The sequence below is a fragment of the Mustela putorius genome, unplaced genomic scaffold (assembly GCF_011764305.1).
Source record: "Mustela putorius furo isolate JIRA1106 unplaced genomic scaffold, ASM1176430v1.1 tig00003898_pilon_pilon_pilon, whole genome shotgun sequence".
NCBI lineage: Eukaryota > Metazoa > Chordata > Mammalia > Carnivora > Mustelidae > Mustela > Mustela putorius.
In genome coordinates, this window is record NW_025422047.1 from 9,926,717 (window position 1) to 9,947,926 (window position 21,210).

Here is a 21,210-nt window from a genome sequence, read left to right on the forward strand (position 1 = left end):
TGAGAGAGTGTGAAAGCAACAAAATAATGTAAATAACAAACAAAAATGATAACTTTGTACAAAAGGAGTACAGTTCTTTTATTTTTCTCTCCTAGGGCCTGTTTTCTATATACTTAATAGTTTTCATATTTCTCTAGTGGGCCGAGTTCATGTTATCAATATCAGACTTTAATTAAGGGATACTTAATGGAAGTTTAAGCGGGAAGTTCAGGGGCTTCCACAGTGATGTTTCTGTAGTTGGTTACGTTCTGGAACATATCGCAGTCCATTTCCACAGTGAGCCTCTGGAGCCCCACCTGTGTCGGTGTGAACTGGAATTCAGTGTACAAGATGTTTCCAGGCCACACAGAAGCTAATCTGAAAAAAAGGAAAAGGCAGGTGGTAGTTCTGTCCCATTGCTTTGCTAGTCCCAGTGACTCTGATCCTTCCCTGCTTGAAGATGTGAACTGTGAAGAAATAAACATTTAAGTACCTTGCTGTTGAAACAGGGGAAGTTTTAAGGAGATAGAAGACAGAAGCCTCCCTATGGCAAACAATTGCAGGGTTAAGAAGAGAAACACCCTAATTTAAGGGCTTCCAAGCTGCATCTGTTATTTCTTTTATCGCCTGTGACTGGTCCCACTCTTGGTAGTAGTACCAGGGTATGTTTGGGACGGCTGTGGTTTTGGATCCCTCACATTGCTAAGTGCTGTGAGGGTACAGTGGACATATACAGAAGATGTCAGTCTGTTAACAGATGGTGTTTGGCATCCTATCATCAACCTTCTCATAGTGACTAAGAGAGTAGCACAGATTTCCTTTGAGGAGCTTTCCCCCTGATTAATCTGGAATACCATGAAAGTATAGTTAAATGTTGACAATCTCTCCTCTCTCAATCTACTAGCCGTAGTGATTCATTGAGTTTCATAAGGCTGAGGCATTGGCTCAATAGCCAGAAAACTACCAGGGATTTCAGGAGTAGGCACGGTGAACTCTAAACTGTATACTGTGTTTTCAGCAAAGGATGTGGCAGACACAGTGAGAGAAGAAATAATGAAGGAAGATACTTGCAACATCTGAAACCAACAAAGGACTCATACAGGGAACTCCTACAGATCAACAAGGAGGAAAGGCAGGAACACCAAAAGGAATGTGGGCAAAGTTAAAAACAAATATTTTACAGAGGAGGAAATCAAAAAGGCTAATAAACATATGAAGAGTTGCAAATCAGAACAATAATGAGATATTACCTTACTTCTGTTTGGAGAAAAGGAAGCTGAGTATGGCCAAGAGTGAAGAAAAGTGGAGAAATGGTAAAAATATAGAAACTCCTGTACTGCTGGAGGGGGTGTGGACTTCTGCAGTCATTGTGCAGACAAGTCTGACAGTACCCGGTCAAACCAGATCCTGTGATGTACATTCTTTCCTCCCCGACCAGAGTTTCAAGCTAGTTTATAAGAAGACATGTGAGGCTGTTTATTGCAATAGTATTTGTGATGTTTGAGAGCTGGAGGCTCTCTGGGTGCCCATCACTGTAGAGTGGCATGGTAGAAAGTACAGATGTACCAAATGAAGCCTTACGTTGCCAGAGCAGTGGGCTTAACACATGTGGATGAATCTCCAAAACAGCTCATTAGTTGTCATTAGTAGAATACAGCTCTTTGGCCACACCAAGAGGCAGCCTGAGCTCTCTGGGATATTTTCTTATACTCAGGCCTAACTCCTTGCCTGCAATTACCAGCAATACCAAACCTCTTCCTGCATGACCAGGGCAGCAATTGGGGTCAGGTGGATGCCCATTGGGCACTTCCTCACTCCTGTCTTCCAGGAGGAGGGAGGCCCTAATCTTTCAGTTCTGCTTCTAGAGGGTATTTTTTTTTAATATTTTATTTATTTTTTGATAGAGATCACAGGTAGGCAGAGAGGCAGGCAGAGAGAGAGAGGAGGAAGCAGGCCCCATGCTGAGCAGAGAGCCCGATGCGGGACTCGATCCCAGGACCCCGGGATCCTGACCCGAGCTGAAGACAGAGGCTTTAACCCACTGAGCCACCCAGGTGCCCTTAGAAGGTATTTTTTTTCTATCTCTATGAACACAGCAAAAAGACAGTCATTAATCTTGGATCCATGCCTTTCTAAAAAGTAGAGTTGTTTCAGTGAGATGAGAAGCTAGCAGCAGTCTCTCTCTCTCTCTTTTAAAATATTTTATTTATTTGAGAGAGCACAAGTGAGGGTGGGTGGGGCCAGGGGGAGAAGGAGAAGCAGGCTCCCCATTGAGCAGGGAGCCCAGATGCAGCACTCGATCCCAGGATCCCAGGATCCTGACCTGAGCTGAAGGCAGATGTTTAACCAACTGAGCCACCCAGGTGTCCCGAGAAGCTTGTGGTCTCTTACCTATACCTCCTCTCTCTGTGAATGAGGCCCCTTCCAAAGAGGGAGATCACACAGTCCTTCAAGGGAGCATCTAGGAAGTTATGGAGCTGGACTGAAGCCTTAAGAAGTTGATATTGCTCTGCTGTCTCTGGCATCTGTGGGAAGAGGCAAAACCTGGAGTGGATGCCATGAGCACAGGGCTGCACTTACTGCTTCCCCTCCTAGGCATCCTCCCTGTACTCTCCTCAGTTACTCTCTTGTCTCTGCCATCCATACCCAAACTCCACACCTGACTTCTTTACTTTTCTATCTGGTCTTCCTGAATTGATACTTACCCTTGCCTTGATTCATCTGTGGCCATCTCTGGTAGTTTCTCTCCTCCACTTAGAAACCTTGGAGGGGTTCCCATTGTCTTCAGAATTCAGTGTTGGTAGGCATTCAGAACCCTTCATGGTCTGACCCCAACCCCCTTCTCCAGCCTTATCTGTTCTTCCCTTGACTAAATGACATCCCAGCAACCCCCTCAGACTCCCCTTTACTGGGTCCTCTATACTCAGTCTTTGGCCTGCAGTGGCCTTCCTCAACTTCCACACTAAAGCTTACCTATTTTTCAAGTCCTGGCATAAATGCCTCCTCCTAGTAAGTCTTCCTCAAACCCACCAGCTGAAATTAATCCCCTTACTTAACTTATGCCACAGTGACTTCATACCTCTATTGAAGCACTTACATAAAAGACCTAACATTGTGCCTCCTTTACTTAACCATAATACACACTCATTGAAGGCTGGGACCAGATCGCATTCATTTTGGTCAGGGTAGACAAGTGGAAAGAGGACTAGATCAAGAGCCATAAGCCTCTGAAACATCCCATTTTCATTATCATGGTATGATAATCTCCAGGATTGTTTCCTCATCTGAATAGTGGGAATGGTTCCACTTCACAGGGTTTTTCTATTAAAGAAGGTGAAAATACATTGGCATATGTATAAAGTGCTAAATAAATATAGGCTAGTATTATTCAAGAATGGAGGCAGCAACTGGGGAGGCCCTGCTTTTTAAAATCTATATGGAACCAAAAAAAAGAAGCTGGAAGATGTAGACCTTAACCATCTCTTTCAAGAGAAGGAGCTCTCAACCTGACATTTTCTAGTAATCCTAGAGCATGGTTGTTTGCCCTAAAGCTTGAGGGGCTCTGATTCCTTCTGAAACAGGAGCAAGTGAGAGTGACTTGGGGAAGGACTGGTGCCTACCTCAATGGTAAGGTGTGGTCTACAAATGACGATGTCTTCCTGAGCAAAGCAGCTAAGGCTGGACTCAGAGTGCATTGCCGTGGCCATGACAGTGAGTCTGAGGAAGCTGTTCTCTGGTGGGCTTTGCTCAAAATGGGAGAAAGACAGGTTGCTGGTGATTATGTTAGCTGAAACATAAGACAGGCGGAGTCAGTGCAAATCATGAGTGTGTGTGCCCTGGCAACAGGCAATATTACACATAGTGCAAAGGAGTCAGTATATTATTGAAGTCAGAAAGATGCCTCATTTCTCACAGCAATTTCAAACTGAACTCCGTCAAGATCCCACCACCTACCGCCATCACTGCCTCCTCCAACACTCTTGCCAGACCACCTCAGCGCGACTGGTGAAGGCCCCTGCAGACTAGAACAAGTTAAGCTCTCTGGCCTCAGATTCCTTTTCTAATAAAAATGCCTACCTGGTGGGTGGCTTGTGTTAAATTGAGATACTGAGTGCTTATCTCAGACTCTGCCACACAGTCATTGCTGAATATATGCTTACTTAGTTCCTTCTTATTCTCTGCTGCTTCTCTTTCCCTTTTGGAGAGAAAATGAAGCCATCCCTCATTGTCTAGGAATCTTCTCAAGCTCATGTTCCCAGTCCCAACCTGTAGACATAGTCATCTACCCCTGCTTCCTGCTACCACCTCCAGGAAGATGAGATGTCCTCCCTCCCCAAGTCAGACCCTCCACTCTGTAAGTTTCTGCCCCATTCTGACCCCTCCACTGCCTGCTGTGTTACTTTTGAGCAAATTATATAACCTCTATGGGTCTTGATCTCCTCATCTGTAAAGTGGGGATAATAATGACTGCTGCCGGGGCGCCTGGGTGGCCCAGTGGATTAGGCCGCTGCCTTTGGCTCAGGTCATGGTCTCAGTGTCCTGGGATCGAGCCCTGCATCAGGCTCTCTGCTCAGCGGGGAGCCTGCTCCCCTTCTCTCTCTGCTTGACTCTCTGCCTACTTGTGATCTCTCTCTCTGTCGAATAAATAAATAAAATCTTTAAAAAAAAAAAAAAAGATAATGGCTGCTGCCTCAGAAGGTTGTTGTAAGGATAAGTGAGATGATGCATATGGAACACTTAACACTGTGTTTACCAAAAGTAACTACAGTTATTCTAGTTGCCTCTCAGTCCCCTAAGGGTTACACCATCAGTTATAACCCATCTTTCCTGAGGCTTCAGTCTTTCCCTCTCTGTTGATTATTTTCCTCAGTGTATAAGCAGATTCTGCTCTCTGATCTTAAGTAAACAAAAAAACGCCCTCGCTTTACCCAGTGTCCCTGGCTGACCACCACTCAGCCTGTCTCCTTTTTCTGTCGGTTCTTCCAGGAAGGACTGCATACTATGTCTTGCTTCCTCAGCTCTTCATCTGTTTAGCCTTCAGGAAGCTGACCTTTGACATCACTTCTCAGTAAGACCACTCCCTCAGTGTCTGTTTTCAGCCTCGACATCTCATGGCCACTCTGCTGTCCCTCTGGTTGCTCCTTCCTCTCTTTGACTTCTCTGTTTCCCTATTCCATGTTCTTTCCCTGCCTGCCCCCTACATGCTGGTGCTGCCTGGGTTCCCCTTTCACCCTCTTCTCTTCTCACAACTTTTCTTCCACCCCCAGGAACTCATCAATGCCCTGACTCTTGGCAGCCCTCTCTGGGCAGGGATTCCCACCTCTGGTTTCCAATGCAGGCCTTTATTTTGAATACCAGGTTTAGGTGTCTAGCCATCTACTGGCCATCTGTTTGTATGTCTCATGGACTTTCAAACCCAACATGCCACAAACAGAACTCATCATCCTTCTCCCCATACGTGCTCTCCCCCATTTTTCCTGTTCTAGAAAGGAAGCGACCCTCTCACCGCCCCCCACACACATATTCACAAGTCCAGTCTGTCCTACCTCCTTAATATGTCTTCATTGGAAGTGCTGCTAGTCTAATTTGTCCTTCATGCCTTGCCCGTTATAAAGCCTTCCAACCTCTGATCCAGTGTTGTCAGCATTAGAAGCACATTAGAATCATACAGCATTATAAAACAGTCCCAATCCCAGGCTACACAACAAATCAATTATATTAGACTCTGGCATTGAGGCCCAGGCAGCAGTATTTTTAAAGTTCCCCAGGTGATTCAACATGTAGCCAAGGCTGAGAGTCATCATTCTAATAGGACTTCTTCCATTCCACTCAGACAAAAGTTATTTTTTTAAAATGGATTTCTGATCACATAGGCCCCTCTAGTTCACATTTTCCCCAGCTTCCCACTGCCCAAAGAACAAAATTAAAACTCCTTGGCATGACATACAAGTCCCTGCATGATCCAGACTCTGCCCCCCTCAGAAAGGGAACACGGTGAAGAGATTGGAGGCAGGGGAGCTGGTTAGGAGGCTGTTGAAATAATGTAGACAAGCTCCAGTCCACTGATCCTCTCTTATCTGCACATTGGAATCACTCAGTGAAATTAAACAGTTTTTGATGTTTGGGTCCAACCCTGGGGTTTCCAGTTTAATTGATCTGGGAGACAGGCTGAGCATCAAACTTCCCCAGGTGATTCTGATAGGCAGCAAAGTTTGAGAGCAACTGCTGTAGTCCAGGGACTTTCAACCCTAGGATAACATGGGGAGCTTTTAAAAAGTACCAATGCCTGGACCCCATCCCAGACCAATGAAGGAGGACTTTGGGGGGAGGAAGAACCTGTGCACATGTTCTTCCATGTGCCTTGAATATTCGTAACTTACTTTTTGGCTCTCACTGTCCTTCCTACTCATCCTTTCAGACCCAGTGCAGTCTGCTTTACCTGGGAGCAGCCTGCTGTAACCTGGATGAGATGCTCCCCTGCTGTTGTACTCTGTTGACCTTATCAAACACTTCTTTAACTGCTACCATTGTCTGTTTCCTTATCTGACTGCAGTCGGAATTGTGGGGGCTTTGGTCTCTGTGAAGCTCAATAAATGTGTTGACTGGCAGAGAAACAGGGGGCACATTAGGGGCTAGAAGCCACCTCTTCAGACTTTCAGGGGGTGCCCTTAGGCTGCTGCCTGTCAGGATGGAAGCTGGAGTTTGGGGATATCTGGGGGCCATAGAATTACCCTTGGGACCGAGCATAAGGGACTGCTTCCTCTTCCAGAGCTCAGCAGCAAGGATGCCATTGTAGTATATTGCCTGCAAGGCAGATGTCAGCTGCACTGCCTTCTCCTGGTCACTGAGGTTAACCAGTTTCACTGAGTACTGGGCTTCCCCTCCCAGGTTTAAGGAACAGGGTACTTCTAAGAATATGTGTAGAAGTTCAGCAGTCTTGAGACTGGGAGGATGGATGCCACTGTCTTTTTCATGTCGCATTCTCTCTTCCTGGACTTTCTCCAGCACCTCTTTTTCTTGAAGAGATCCTGAAGAATAGAGGAAATAAAGCAGGCCTCTTATCTAGGGGGTATAGACCGTTCTAGTAAAAGTCCAAGATTAAGATTCATTTACCCACTGCCACTCAAAAGCCAAAATCACAAGAGCTCTGTAATTCTCTAAAGCCACATTTAGCTTAAAAAAAAAAAAAAAGTCTGTCTTAATGTGAGACATGAAAGCACAAAACAGTCCTAGAACTCAGGTAGTAACTTCTTTTACATGGGCCATAGCAACTTCTTTCTAGATATGTCTCCTGAGGCAAGAGAAAAGCAAAAATAAACTATTGGGGGCACCTGGGTGGCTCAGTGGGTTAAAGCCTTTGCCTTTGGCTCAGGTCATGATCTCGGGGTCCTGGGATTGAGCCCTGCATCAGGCTTTCTTCTCAGCAGGGACCCTGTTTCCCTTCCTCTCTCTTTGCCTGCCTCTCTGCCTACTTGTGCTCTCTGTCAAATAAATAAATAAAATCTTTAAAAAATTTATTTGGACTACATCAAAATAAAAATCATCTGCATAGCAAAGGAAACAAACAACAAAACTAAAAGACAGCCTACAGAATGGGAGAAGATATGTGCAAATGACATGTCTGGTACAGGGTACTATCCAAAATAAAGAATCTATAAAACTCATCATCCCCAAAATGAATAATCCAATTTAAAAAAAGGGCAGAAGACATGCATAGACATTTCTCCAAAGAAGACATATAGATGGCCAACAGACACACAAAAAGATGCTCAACATCACTCATCATCAGAGAATGCAAATCAAAACTACAGTGAGATATCTCCTCACACCTTTCAGAATGGCTAAAATAAACAACACAAGAAGCAACAGGTTTTGGTGAGGTTGTGGAGAAAGGGGAGCCTTCTTGCACTGTTGGTGGGAATGCAAGTGGGTTCTGCTCCTCTGGAAAGCAGTACGGAAGTTCCTCAAAAAGTTAAAAATAGAACTACCCTGCAATCCAGCAATTGCACTGGTAGGTACTTACCCAAAGAATACAAAAATACTAATTCAAAGGGATGTATATTTATAGCAGCATTTTCTACAACTAGTTAGATTATGGAGGCAGCCCAAGTGTTCATCAACTGATGAATGAATAAGAAGATCACACACACACACACACACGAATATTATTCAGTCATTAAAAAGAATGAAATCTTGCAATTTGCAACACTATGGTTGGAGCTAGAGTGTATTATGCTAAGTGAAATAACTCAGTCGCAGAAAGACAGATAGCATATGACTTCACTCATATGTGGAATTTAAGAAACAAATGAGCAAAGGGGGAAAAAGAGAGAGAGGCAAACCAGGAAACAGACTCAACTATAGAGAACAAACTGTTGGTTACCAGAAGGAAGCTAGTTGGGGGAGATGGGTGAAATAGGTGATGGGGATTAAGGATTGCACTTGTCATCGTGAGCACTGGGTGATGTATGAAAGTGTTGAATCATATGGTACACCTGAAACTAATATTACACTGTATGTTAACCAACTGTAATTAATATAAAAAACTTGGGGCACCTGGGTGGCTCAGTGGGTTTAAAGCCTCTGCTTTTGGCTAAGGTCATGATCCCAGGGTTCTGGGATCGAGCCCTGTATCGAGTTCTCTGCTCAGCAGGGAGCCTGCTTCCCCCACTCTCTCTGCCTGCCTCTCTGCCTACTTGTGATCTCTGTCTGCCAAATAAATAAAACAAAATCTTTAAAATATATGTATAACTTTAAAAAAAAGTCTGCATTGGGCAGATCCACCACAGATAAAGCGTGTCTCTTCCAGGTCATTCCCGTTCTTCAGGTGTTAAGCATTTGCCCCTTGAATGGTGGGAGAGCAAACTTTTGGACAAGCCATGCTGACTCTGAGGACAGGTCTGCAGGGACTCACACCTTCCTAAGTGAAGAGTTGACTTATTCCAAGGGCAGTGGGGGCCATGGAATATTCTAGAGCAGGGGAGTAACATCATTTTGTGTCTTTCGTGGAAACTGAGTTGGAAAGGGAGCGATAATGGAGAGACTGGACCCGGGGGTTCCAGTTAGGAGGCTGTTACAATGCTGCAGACAAGAGCTCTTGAGGCCCTGAATTTTCTATAAGCAGTCAGGAAGAAGGTGAGGAAAGAGATGTGAGAGTAATATGGGGCAGTGAAGGAGGGAGAGTTGAGGAGAGTGCAAGCCTTCTTGTTTGGATAAATAGGTGACAGTGGTGCCATTAATCACTATGGAGAAAGGAACAGATTTGGGGTGCTGGAAGAGAGGGCGAGAAGGAGAGAGGGAGAACATCTTCTGGCAGCTGGAGTTGGTATTAGTGTGTTGTTTTATAGTAGTGGTTTTCAACTGGGGGGTAATTTTGCCCCCCCTCCCAGGGGACATTTAGAAACACCTGGAGACCTTTTTGGTTGTCACAGCCCATTGTGGAGTCCTGGCCTCTAGTCGATGCAACCTGAAAATGCTGTTGAACATCCTGTGATGCACAGCCCCCCCACAATGGAGAGTTATCTGCCCCCAAATGCTGATGGTATCAAATGGGGTTACAAAATCCTATTTTATATGATGGGGAGAAGACTGTGAGTCTCTCTGGCCTGCATCTTCCTGGCCCATCCCTTACCCTCTGTTGGCGTTTCAGGTGCTGAGAAGCCTGGGGCCCTCCCCTGCCCAGTACCTTCAGGATACTTGTAGTTCTGAGTGATGTCCTCACAGCGGTTGCTGCCCACACCCTTGGTGCTAATGTTGTTGCCAACATACTTAGTGTTGGAGTTGGTCAGCTCCAGTGCGCCGTCCTCCCGACACTTCCAGACCACACACGATGCATTTACTGCAGCAAAAAGGTCTGATACTCCAGGGGTCAGGCTTAGTGTCCCCTCCTTGACTGCTTTGACAGGGGTCAGATCACAGGACCCCAAGACTGAGGGAGAAAAAGTTCAGTGAGCCAGAGGAACTGTACCCAGACCTTTGAGTCAGAGCTGTATAACCTCAGTCCCTATCCTATACCCTATTTTCCCTTCCCTGAGATCAAGGTCAGAGGTGGGCACAAGGCAGAGTTTCTGGAAGGGCACTGCAGTAGTGAAATTCACAATTATTTAGTTACATTACTTTTTGGTCATGGCTTATGGCAGGAGACCTCTCAGAAACTGGGCAGGAAGAACCTCAGAGGAATGTAGTAAAGCCGAGTTCCTTAGCCAGCTCTACTACGGATATGATAAGAACAGGTCACCTTTATTGAGCGCTTCCTTTATGCCAGGCTCTGTTACTGTTCTGCTGCTGAGGAAGGAAGAGCAGTCCTTGTATGGCTCCTGGAGATTTCTTCTCACAAGCCCCTAACCCAGCACATCCACCAGCTATCTTAAGGCCTTTTACCCTTCACTGAGACTCTGCTCCCTCGCCCATTGCTCTGAGATAGGACAAGTCTCCCCATGGCCTTGGGCCTAGATGGTTAACACCTTTGTTCCCTTGAGCCTGCTTCAGACTTCAGGTGAGCATTCTGTTGGCCACTATCACTCGTTCTACTTCTCCTGTTTTAGAAGACACAGACCCCCTTTGGACCTCCTGCTGCTCCTGTTTTTGAGGGACTTCTTGCTTGCACAGCTTTGTGCAGCCCAGGATGGTAGTGGGTCTACCCCCAGCCATTACCTCCACCTCCATTGGAAACACATGGGTACAGAATCTGCCATCCATCATAACCTGGGGGCAAAGCAGGCCGGGTCATCCAGCACTCCGTGGAAGTCTGGAAGATCCTGAAGGCACCAAAGGAGTAATTCAAGTGAGGAAGAAAGTGGTCCTAAAGAGGACTAGAGATGGCAGAGTCATTATTGCCATGGGGACGGGAGGAGTCTGTAAAAGTGGCTGCAACACTCTAGGGGTGGAGGGGAGGTGCTGGGAGCATCCTGGCTACAAGAATCTTGAGGGCCTCCTCTCAGTGCTAGGTCACTCAGAGTGTGGGAGGGGGTTGTCATGAGGTTATACCATGTGGGTTTGGAAACCTTCCATGTCTGGGACCTCATCCTGCTTGGGCTTCTCACCAGATTCTGCCTCCTTGGCCTTCTCCATTCTGAAGGCCCTCCTCATTGTAGTATTCATCCACCAACAAGCGTCCGCCAGTTCCCTGGGCTGAAGTGAACGTGGTAATAACACGGGCAGGGATTCCCAGGCATCGCAGCACTGTGTGGAAGGGACCAAAGAGTCAGGGGGTGCCAGAGAGGCCTGTGTATGTATAGCTAGAGTTTTCAGTGTCTCCTCTGGGAAGGCACGGTCTTAAATGCCGCCTGATGCTGTGGAAAGAGGAGGGACACCGGCACCTGGCAGGTAGGACTGACACACACACACAGGGTACTTGAAGGCCGAGAGATGAGACACTTAAAGTGTATGCAGCAGGCAGAGTCTACAGCAGGGCAAGGCTTGCACAATGTATAATAGAGCACTGGGGTTTGCTGTCCTGGAGCATGAGGAGGGAAAGTTTCAGGGCAAAAGCATGGGGAAACCCAAAAGGCAGGGCGGACACGCTGTACAGTAGCCAAGGTGACCCAGGAGTGCGGCAGGCAAACCAGCTCTGTACCTGTGCAGGCAACTGCGGCGAACACCCAGGCCTGACTGTCGTACACAGGTCGTCCTTGGCCTGTGACCCACTGCCGCAGGATGGGCACACTGCCCCGGCGCTTGCTCAGCAAGGCCCCTTCCTGGGCAGTGGCGGCCTTTGTTGGGGGCAGGACACTCTTCTCCTTGAGAGCATGCAGCTGTTTGTGGAAATGAGCACATGTTATGTGGGGCCCAGGACAGAACAGCCTCTGGAGGAGGGGCAGGGAGTAAGGAGGGCTTAGACTACCTGTATCAGAATCGTCTGGATACTCCTGGGTTTCACCCTACCCATTGGCTTATAATTTCTAGGAGTGGGGCCTGGGAAATTCTCCTTTCTCTCTAGCCCTCTGGAAGCCAGGGATTCATGGACCACATTGGCAAGCAAAGTTCACATCCTAAGAAAAGCCAGAGAGCTGCCTCTCATTGGCGGCTGGTTTCACTACTCCCTCATTTGCCTGACCCTGATTCCTTTGAGAGCATTTGCACTTGGGGCCTCAAGGCCCACTTATCCCAAGCTTCCTCCTCCTCACAGGTTGACCTTGTCCTCGTCCACCTCTTCAGAGGGGAGTCCAGAGGCATGAGCAGAAATGAGGAAATCACAATTCCTCTGAAGGGACATTTAGGGATAGTAGGAAGCCCCAAACTACCTTCATGGTCTGTATATTCTTAGGAATAATTTAGAAATGAAAACAAATGACCACTTGAACAGCAAACACTGGGCAAGTTAGATCCTATCCCCTCCCTCCCATGGACTTAAGCCTGCAGGTTGGGCTGATGGGAGGAGGAAAAGGAAGGAGGAGTGCTCTGAGGAAATCCGGGCCAGTTTTAGTCCTCCTGGCTTGTGTCCCAAGGGATGACACTTCCCTTTGCTTTTCTCTCCCTTGTGGATACTACTGCCCTCCCTCCTCACTGAGACTGTCTCTAGGAACTGGCCCCCACATCCTAGGAGGAAGGTACCATTTGTGATTTGAAGATTTCCAGGGCCGTAAATGTAGGCAGCTCTAGCAGAGGACTCCCCTCCCTCCCCAACTCACTTACCAAGGCACCCAAAATACAGGCCACATGCTCAGGGTTGCCCCATTCCTCCACCTGCTTGTCCACACTCAGTAAGCGGAGGCTGAGGTTGATGACACTGCTCTCAAACTGCAAGGAGCACATAGGACCATGATGAAGACTTCCAGGTTGCATACTCATCCCCCCACCATCACCTCAGACTTCTTCCAGACTCAGGTTCCATTCCTTCCAGCCTTGCCTTCTTGTCTCCTGTGGGAGTTCTGGCTTTTCCCCCCCTCCACCATTCCCCCTGGTCCCTGAGTCCACGCAGTCCCATCCTTTGCCTTTTCTGTTGTCTGAATTCCCAACAGGGTGGGAGCCATTGAGGACCAGAGTTGTATCAGCTCATTTCTGTTATTTGCCATTTCGTGTGCTCCTACATCTCCTTCTAGGACTGACCCACATGGGGAGGAGACCCAAGACAGCTCTTACTCTTGAGGAATCCACATTTAGGAGCAGAGAGGGTCATGTAGGCACTTAGACTATGGATCTCAGGAACACGGCCAGTGTTCTAGGAAAGATGTCAGCCCAGAGCAGAGGGCATAGTGAGAAGAGTCACTCTTATCTTTGGGGGCTGAGGAAAACATTCTGATGGTCTTAAAAGATGGGTAGGAATTTTCTGGGGTGATAAAGGAGGGAAGGTATTCCAGTCATATTGAGCCTGTTTGTTCAGGGGATGGCCAAAAGCTGCTGCATGGAGGGGCTCTTGAGGAAAGGAAAGCAGTGGCCTGGCTCTGAAGGGCCTTAGGGGTCAAGCCAGGGCATTTACTTTTTATCCTGTAGACAGTGGGGATTTAACAGAGTGTTGATCTGCTGTGGCCTTTAGGAAGATAGCTCTGGAAGCTGTGGAGGCTGGTCTGACGTGGCCCTGAGGAAAGAGGCACCACATGGCGGAAATGGCCAAAAGAAGCCTCACTGACACAACCAGGAAACAAGGTTGTGAGAAAAGGAGGATTCTGTGTGGCACCACCATTTCGTCCATCTTGGGTCTCTGCACCTTTCACAGAACTTCCAAGAGCGCTATGCTGGGATACAGCATCTGGAGGTTCACAACCTCTGTGGTCTGTAGGAGCCACTGTGAGGAGGGCTCAGGGAAGGATTTGCCATTTTCAGTAGAAAACAAGCAGCATTTACTAGTTATGATAACTATATACTTGGGGCTGGATTTCCTTCACCTTATTTTGTAGTAAGACACTAACTGCTTAAGAAATAAGGTGTTTAAATTAATCCATTAAACAGACATGGAAGAGAGCATTTTGAGATGTGCATTCTCTTTGAAAAATGGATCAAACTCAAGTTCAACATACTCAATATGTTTGTAAATAAACTCACGGCATGAATTCTTAAAAAGAAGAAGAAGAAGAACAACAACAGCAACAACAAAAGAAATGGCCTCATTATCTATAGGCTTTTGGATCTGCCAGCTCTGGTCTGAACACTGAAGATTATGGGGCAATCACTGCCCTTCCTCAGAGGTCACCATACCTGGCCAAAGTCCCAGGGCTCTGCGTGGAAGCACTCAGCTGTACCCAGGTAGATGAGGCCATTCTGGTTCAACACGTACTCCCTGCGTTGAGACTCCTTCTTCAGGAACACAGCATCCTCTGGTGAAAAGCCGGCAGGGATGAGGGCCTGTGGGGAGCTAGGCCTGCCCTCCACAGCTAGGCCTCTGCCCTCCCTGCCCAGTCCAGGTTTGGCTGCTGGCCTTCCCTTTAGCTCTGGGCGTGATGAAGACTGGGGAGGAATTCCCTTTTCTCACTGACCCCACTGGGACCCAGAGTCTTCTCTGATGCAGAGTGGGGACAGGGGTCAGAGTCCCAGGAGTCAGTCAAGGTGGCCTACATGGTCAACCAGACAGACGGGAACAAGTCAAGCTTAAAAAGCCTACTGGTTCCCAGAAGACATGGGCAGCCAGAGTGCTTTCGGCCCAAGAGAGTTTGGCAACAGCCCAGGGAAATTCCCAGTGGACCTGTTAGATCTCACAGGTTCAAGTAAAAAAGAAAAAAAATAAATAGCATTTCAGGTGTGCTTGGCTGGCCCAGTGGGTAAAGCATGCAACTCTTGATCTTGGAGTTACAAGTTGGAGCCCCACGTTGGGCATAGAGATTATTTAAAAATAAAATGTTAAAAAAAACTTTTAAATGGTGTTTCAGAAAAAAAAAACCAAAACTATCAAACATAGGTTGACAGAGGTGAGCAGAAAGGAAGAGGAGCACATGGTAAGACAGGGTCAGAGAGAACTGTGGAGCTGGGCGAAGTAGAAGCTAGTGGAAGCCCTGGGGGCATCCAAGTGGAGACTCCCACAATCTCTCCTGCCTCTCCTGCTGCCTTCCTCAAAGGGTCAGGCTGGGGTTCATGAGGAGGATTGTGGGCTTTAAGGAGGATACACTAGGAAGCCGGGAGCGTCAGGGAGACCTGCTCTGTTTGCCAACTGTCTCTCTCTGCACGTGTTGCTGGGTGGGGTAGGGGAGGAGGGTGCTTAGGCTGGTTCCTGGGGACTACTAATAAGAGAAGAGGCTTTCCAGATTATCCCTCTAGGCATCTGCTGGGAGGAGGGTACGGTATGCAAAACAACAGAAGGATAGGATATTAAAAATTAGGAAGTCCTGAAGAATCTGAGGCCTAAAATCATAGAACCATGTGCCTGAGGAGCCCTTGACTCCTGTCCCTCCATCTTGAGTACTTCTATGAAATCACTTCAAACTGAGGTCCTGGGCCCCAGGCTCTGCAGGGCTCTGGGAGGTACCTTATCAGAGCGCAGGTTGCATCATCCTCCCCTTTCCTCCCCAGAGTGTGGCCCCCTTTTATAAAGTTCTCTGCTTTTGAATAGGACTTTACTTATAGGATATAAAATTTCTTTTTGAGTGCAGAAGGCTCCATCTCTATGCTAAGATGGGACTTGTCCTGGATAATCTGAAAATCTCTTAATCACTTCTCAGATGAGCAGAGCCCATCATTCACCCCTGCCAACACAGACATCTCCACAGGGACTCACATAGAGAGGCCTTCCCCAGGCAGGTCAAACCAAGCCTAGAGGCAAGAAACCTGGCATGGAGTCAAGGCTAAGAGTTCCCACTGAACTGAGCACAGTTTCAGAGCTGTCTTTGCTGTGTCTTTGCTCTGGCATGAGGGCCTAGCTCTGATTGTGGGCTCAAGTCAGCGAGGCAGGTACACTGACTGGGACTTCAACTTTGGAGGGGAGTATGTCAAGAGCCATGGGTCCTCCCGCAGCTGAAGGGGCCCTGACTCCACATTTACCCACATGGGGCAGCTGCCCCTGAATGGACACTCATTCCCCTCTATTGCTCTACCTGCTCATCCCCTTGGATCAGGAAATAAGAGCCTGAACTGAGGATAGGCAGGGCTACCTGAAGGAGGGGGATTGGAGAACCCCACCCTGTGCGAGAAAAGTGGAGAAAGGGAGCCCACTGGGTTTCAGATGCTACAAAGAAAGGGAGTTAGGAACTGGCTGGAAAAGCCCGGGAAGATTTTGTCTGCTTCCCTGTTTCCTTTTGTCTCCAGCCCTGCCTTATGAGGGCCGCTTCAGGCTGGCATTGAAACTCCTGAAAGAAAAAGGCTCTGCACTTGTTGTCTGGGTAGTGAGGACAGGAAAGCTGGTTGAAATTGTTTCCCATCCCCCCCAAGAAACACTTCAGGGAGCCCCGAGGATTAAGGTGAGGGGTGGCAGATTTAAGTCAACCTTCAGAATGGGAAAGAAGAGGAGATGCCCTCCTCATGTTTGGGACATGTCAACCACCTCCGATGATTTTTTTAGATGAAATAGCCCTAAGAGCCAAGGCTGGGCTTTGCCAAAAGGTGGCCACTGGTGGGGCTGCAGGAGGTCACCTGACCTCAGGAAAGCCCACCCTTAGTCCACTGAGTTATAGGCCCCTAGCTGTTTCATTTGCCACTCTAGCGAATATTTAGAACAATGTGGAGAGGACCCAGCAGCCAGTAGTAAGAGAACATACAAGTGGAGAGAAGCAAGACAACCAAACAGGGCAGATTTATTTTAGAGCTGATGAAGCTGAAGCTTTGGGCCCTTCACTTGCACAGACCACTTTAGGCCTCAGCAATTCAAACTTTTGTGTTCTTTTCCTTAAATTATACAAATAGACCTCAGGTCCTGTAAAACCTGGATTCACCCTGAACGCAGAATATGGGAACCCAGGGGAGAAACAAAGAAGCCCATTCCTCAGGTTGCATCCATTCCAGAACCACTTTCCAGTTCTCGGCCCCTGTGCTATCACAATAAAGAGCAGCTCTGCCAGGATCATCTCAGTGAGTCTCAGCTCGTGTGACCAAAGAGCCCTGACCTGGCACCAGGGTTTGGTGGTGAGATAAGCCTTTGCTTTCAGTGGGAGGCCCCAGGCTGCTTGTGCCAAGGGTGACACTGACACAGGTCCCGTGTCTGAGAGGCCATTCAGCCAAGGAGCAGGTACCACAGTAACTGAATGCTGGTGTTGTCCTGAGGGGGAGCTGCCCACTGGGGCCTGGGACAGTCACTTTTTTCCAGAGCTGTGCCCCAGCTGTGAGGCCTGGAGTCCCTGTGCAGCCCAGGCTGGTTCAGGTCCAAACTCACCTCGAGCCCAAGGGTTAAAGAGCAGTGTGAACTGGCCTAGGTGGAGTTGCTTCTTGCCCAAGACCTGCAGCAGGAGCGAGTAATGGCCAATGATGGCGTCTGCGGGTGCGGTCACAGAGATGGCCCAGGACTGGTCATCTCTGTCTTCCACTGCCGCATTCCACCACTTCTGGTCCCCCAGATGGGAAATTGGGAATATGGCTTGGGTCTTGTTGGCCTTGGAAGGATGCTCTCCTGCAGTCACACAGAGATGAGTTGGTCATTTGAACCTTTTGGTCACAACTCAGAGTAATAAAGTCAAGTATCACAAAGTTGGAACAGGCGAATAACTGGTTTTCAATGAGAATGGAAGCAGCCCATCCAGTAATGGGAGGCAGTAAAGGGTGCGGGGAGAGCACAGGTTCTCTGTGCTCATCGACTTACATCTAGAAAAAAATCCATAGTGTATAAAGTGGGCATAGTGGTATGCCTTCTTCGTAGGGTGGATGTGAAGTCTTAATGTGATACTGTAAAGTCCTTGGCCCAATATCTGACATGCAGTACAAATTCAATAAATAGTAGTGATTAAGTGTTACCATAAGCCTAGATTAGATCCATTCAGGCTTTCTACAAAACTGATATATTTGTAACCAAAAGGAACCCCTTAGTGATAATGATGCTCAGCAACTTCTGAATCATAATAAACAGAATTTTTAAAAAGATTTATTTACCTATTTTAGAGAGAGAGCAGGGGGAGGGAAGAGAGAGGAGAGAGAGTCCTCAAGCAGACTTCCCATCAAGTGCAGGGCCACACAAGGGCCTCAATCCCAGGGCCTGAGATCATGACCTGAGCCAAAAGCAAGAGTTGGCCACTTAGCCAACTGAGCCACCCAGGTACCCCAATACACACTATTTTTTAGACATGTTATCTCATCCTCACCACAGCCTTCCCAGGTGGACAGGACTTCTTGAGTCTCAGGTACAGTGGGGGCCATTTTCCCCTTTGTTCCCTGAGGGAGTCCTAGAGCAAGAAGCTCTCCAGTCCCAGGCCTGCCCCACTCACCAGTTTGTGCAATGAGGGCTACCTTCTTCAGGTTGGACGTAAATGCATAGACTGGAGCCTGGAAGTGCAGGATGATGGTGAAGGGCTGTCCTCTCCTCACAATGAGATGCCGGGAGCTGATGGCCTTGGTGTGGTGCTCCTCATTGTTTTTTGCTGCCTGGAAGTCACAGTTTTTGATCCCCAGAGCTGTGGTGGAAAGGGAAGTCATGGAAATGAGGTAAATGTGACAAATCTAGTAAAAGCAGAGACCCTGGAGTCAGAGTTAAACTGAGGTTCAGATCCTCAGGTCAACTTACATACTAGCTGTGCCACCTAAAGCAAGTAACTTAACCCCCTGAACCTCAGTTTCCTCTTCCTTAGAATAATCATCCTTCTCTGCAGAGTTGGAGAAATGAAATGAATTAATGTATTAATACACTTAGCACAGTGTCAGACATGTAGGAAGTCCCATTCAATGAGACTTTTACTATATTATTAATAAGAGCAATGCTTGCTCTCATTGTTGACCTTCTTTTCTGGTCCCTATCCAAAACAATGGATAAAACCTAGAATTTTGCTTACCCCTACTCCTGTCTTCTTCAAACACTGTCAGATAATTTTTAAAGCTTGTTTTGAAATTGCTGAGCTGATTCTCTTGTTTTATAGACAAGAGTGAGGCCCAGAGAGTTAGAACCAACTCACCCGAGATCATACTTGGCTCTTTCACCTAAAGGCTCACCAAACCCACAGCCTCCTGTAGCCCCCGAAAAACTTTCCAAGGAGGGGACCTGAGAGTATTATGACAGCCTTTCAAGCAGTTCTCATTTTATAATAAGTCTTGCAAATATACAACAGACTTGTGCAAAGGCTCCTGAGCTTTCTGTGTCCTCTGGTTCTATCTATTATCTTGCTTGTTGTTGGCCTCTGTCCCTTGAATTTGGATTCCCTGACTCTTACCTCCCCTTCTTTCCAACTTAGCTTTGAGGCTATAATGCCCTCATGCTTTGCCAGGGTTATCTCCTGTGTGGATCACAATCCAGTGAGAATAATCATGTTGTAATGCCATAAATCCATGTTAACTGTCGTCATCGTCTTCACAACTATGGCCACCGATTTACCACCAACAACCAACCGTATTGCCACACCTAGCCATACCGATGCTACCACCACCACAGCACCCACTACCACTCCTAACACAGCCCCATCCACCATCACATCCACCACCAGCAGCACCTAACACCACCTCCACCAGTCACACCACCATAACCTCCACCACCATCCTACTTCTCTTAATGAAAACACGTTATGATGGAGGAGCTACTGAGAGTTAAGTAAGCCTCATGGAGAAGTGGCTTGGCTCACCCTGTCCCATGGCTATAGGCTGCTCTTTTCCACTTGACCACAGAAAATGCCTGTTGCTTGAACTGTTGCTCCGTGCTGCTGCCTTTCTGAATCTGTCCTGAGAGAAAATGATGGAGGTACTCTCATTGGTTTAAGAACAACAGTGGAGTGTCCTCCCACTCCTCCTGTGAGCTCCCACACATGTTTCTTTTTTTCTTTCTCTCTCCCCACTGGTATCTCTTGGGCCAGCTGCTGGGAGTTGCCCTTTTTCATTTTATCTCTTATGCCGGGCTGGGGTGAAGGGTGGAATGGGGGAAGATCTGCCAGCTAGAAGCTGAGAGGACACTTCTAAGCCTGTTACTTCAATGGTCTCAAGAGACCCTCAGAGATCTTACCTGGACAATGCTGGAAGACTCTGGAAGAGATGACTCCATAAATAGGAGGCCCATATCCAACTCCAAATTTCAGGCCCTAAACACTTCATGGGCTTTAAGTTGCTACTTGTTTGTGGCTATTTTGGTAATAGAGAGACCTGTGTGTCTGGGATTCATCTGTGTTAAACAGATAAAGAGGTAGAATTTGTTGGCGAAAAATAAATATCCTAAAAGTAGAAGTCAGAGCCCCTGCTCTTCTAAGCCCACCGGGTCTGGAACACTCTTCCAGGGAAGTTTGGGAACTATCTTGGGACTGAGGGCCTATGTCTTTTCTATTTCAACTTATCTAGTCATGGGGGAGAAAAGACACAAGAAAGGACCTCCTCTTTGGCCCTCTTTGGTTTTCGGAAGCCCAGCTTTTGCTAGAGGTATCTAAGACGTGCAACCCGGAACACTCTCAGGGACAGCCGTGCTGGCCTGCATGCATATGGGATACCTGTAGAAAGATATAAAAGACACTACAAAGAACACCAGGTGCCTGTGGGGAGGAGAGCTGGAGAATGGGGTAGGAAGATGATTTTTCTCCTGTTTATACTTTTTAAACTTTGAGCCATTGCCCATTTGAAGAATCTTATTATGTTAGAAGAAGAAGAAGGAGGAGGAGGAGGAGGAGGAGGGAGGAAGAAGGAAGGAGGAGGAAGGAGAAGGAAGGAGAAGAAGGAGGAGAAATGAAGCTGCTGCTTTTTTACTCCCCCTGAAAATGATTCTTATGAGAAATGAAGAGGTAAATTTTTCATTACTTGAAGATAATGTGATTTTTACCTGGAAACCATAAATCAACTAAAAAAATGATTATAAAAGATCACTTAGAATGCTATTCTTAAGTTTAATGCATTCCCAATAACAACTCTAACAAGCTTTTTCTCTGAAACTAGAAAAGCTGATTCTAAGGTTCAAAAGAAAATTTCTAAAAGATATCAGATATAATCTAAAAAGATCTAAGAAGATATAAGGATGTTTTAGATGAAAACATCTAAGATGTGTTTTACTGTCTAGTGGGCCTTGTCATGCTACATTTCTGACTTCTTATGTAGTATAACCAGCTTTCTAGATATTAAACCATAGTACGATATCACTACATTTGAAAAAGTACATTGACCAAAATAAACACATTAAATATGGGCTAAACGTGGCACTTTGAATCAATGGGGAAGATAAAGACTTAGTAATAAATGGTTTGGGGACAACGAGCTTGCAGAGTAAAA

The 21,210-nt window shown here is 47.0% G+C and overlaps 2 protein-coding genes and 1 pseudogene across 5 annotated transcripts in view; 2 read left to right on the forward strand and 1 right to left on the reverse strand.

Moving 5' to 3' along the window:
- The window catches only part of CCNDBP1 (cyclin D1 binding protein 1), an 83,874-nt gene that overhangs the window by 12,199 nt on the left and 50,465 nt on the right, over positions 1 to 21,210 (forward strand). The window contains exon 12 of one of the 4 annotated variants that reach the window (XM_004751220.3): positions 998 to 1,212. The exons of 1 other annotated variant lie outside the window; for it this stretch is intronic. In XM_004751220.3, coding sequence (XP_004751277.1) covers positions 998 to 1,145 — 148 coding nt within the window. In that variant the 3' untranslated portion in view covers positions 1,146 to 1,212. Of the gene's footprint in view, positions 1 to 997; positions 1,213 to 1,883; positions 1,939 to 4,183; positions 4,465 to 21,210 lie in introns of those variants that run through there. 2 more of the 4 variants (XM_045067686.1, XM_045067687.1) reach the window with 2 other exon arrangements.
- Positions 50 to 19,784, reverse strand: EPB42 (erythrocyte membrane protein band 4.2). The gene is made up of 13 exons (XM_004751219.3): positions 19,593 to 19,784; positions 18,252 to 18,437; positions 17,210 to 17,443; positions 14,113 to 14,231; positions 12,613 to 12,717; positions 11,555 to 11,732; positions 11,022 to 11,160; positions 10,633 to 10,736; positions 9,665 to 9,907; positions 6,711 to 7,007; positions 3,600 to 3,766; positions 2,371 to 2,504; positions 50 to 357 (listed from the first exon to the last, which is right to left on the reverse strand). The coding sequence occupies exons 1-13, from the start codon at positions 19,600 to 19,602 to the stop codon at positions 195 to 197; spliced, it is 2,079 nt and encodes a 692-aa protein (XP_004751276.1). The 5' UTR covers positions 19,603 to 19,784; the 3' UTR covers positions 50 to 194.
- On the forward strand, positions 12,714 to 14,118 carry LOC123388290 (annotated as a pseudogene).

Coding starts and splice junctions, on each gene's coding strand:
- EPB42 (XM_004751219.3), bottom strand. Junction 11,161..11,554: donor CGCCGCAGTTGCCTGCACAG/GTACAGAGCTGG, acceptor CCTTCCACACAG/TGCTGCGATGCCTGGGAATC. Junction 3,767..6,710: donor CCTTATGCTCGGTCCCAAGG/GTAATTCTATGG, acceptor CTTATGTTTCAG/CTAACATAATCACCAGCAAC.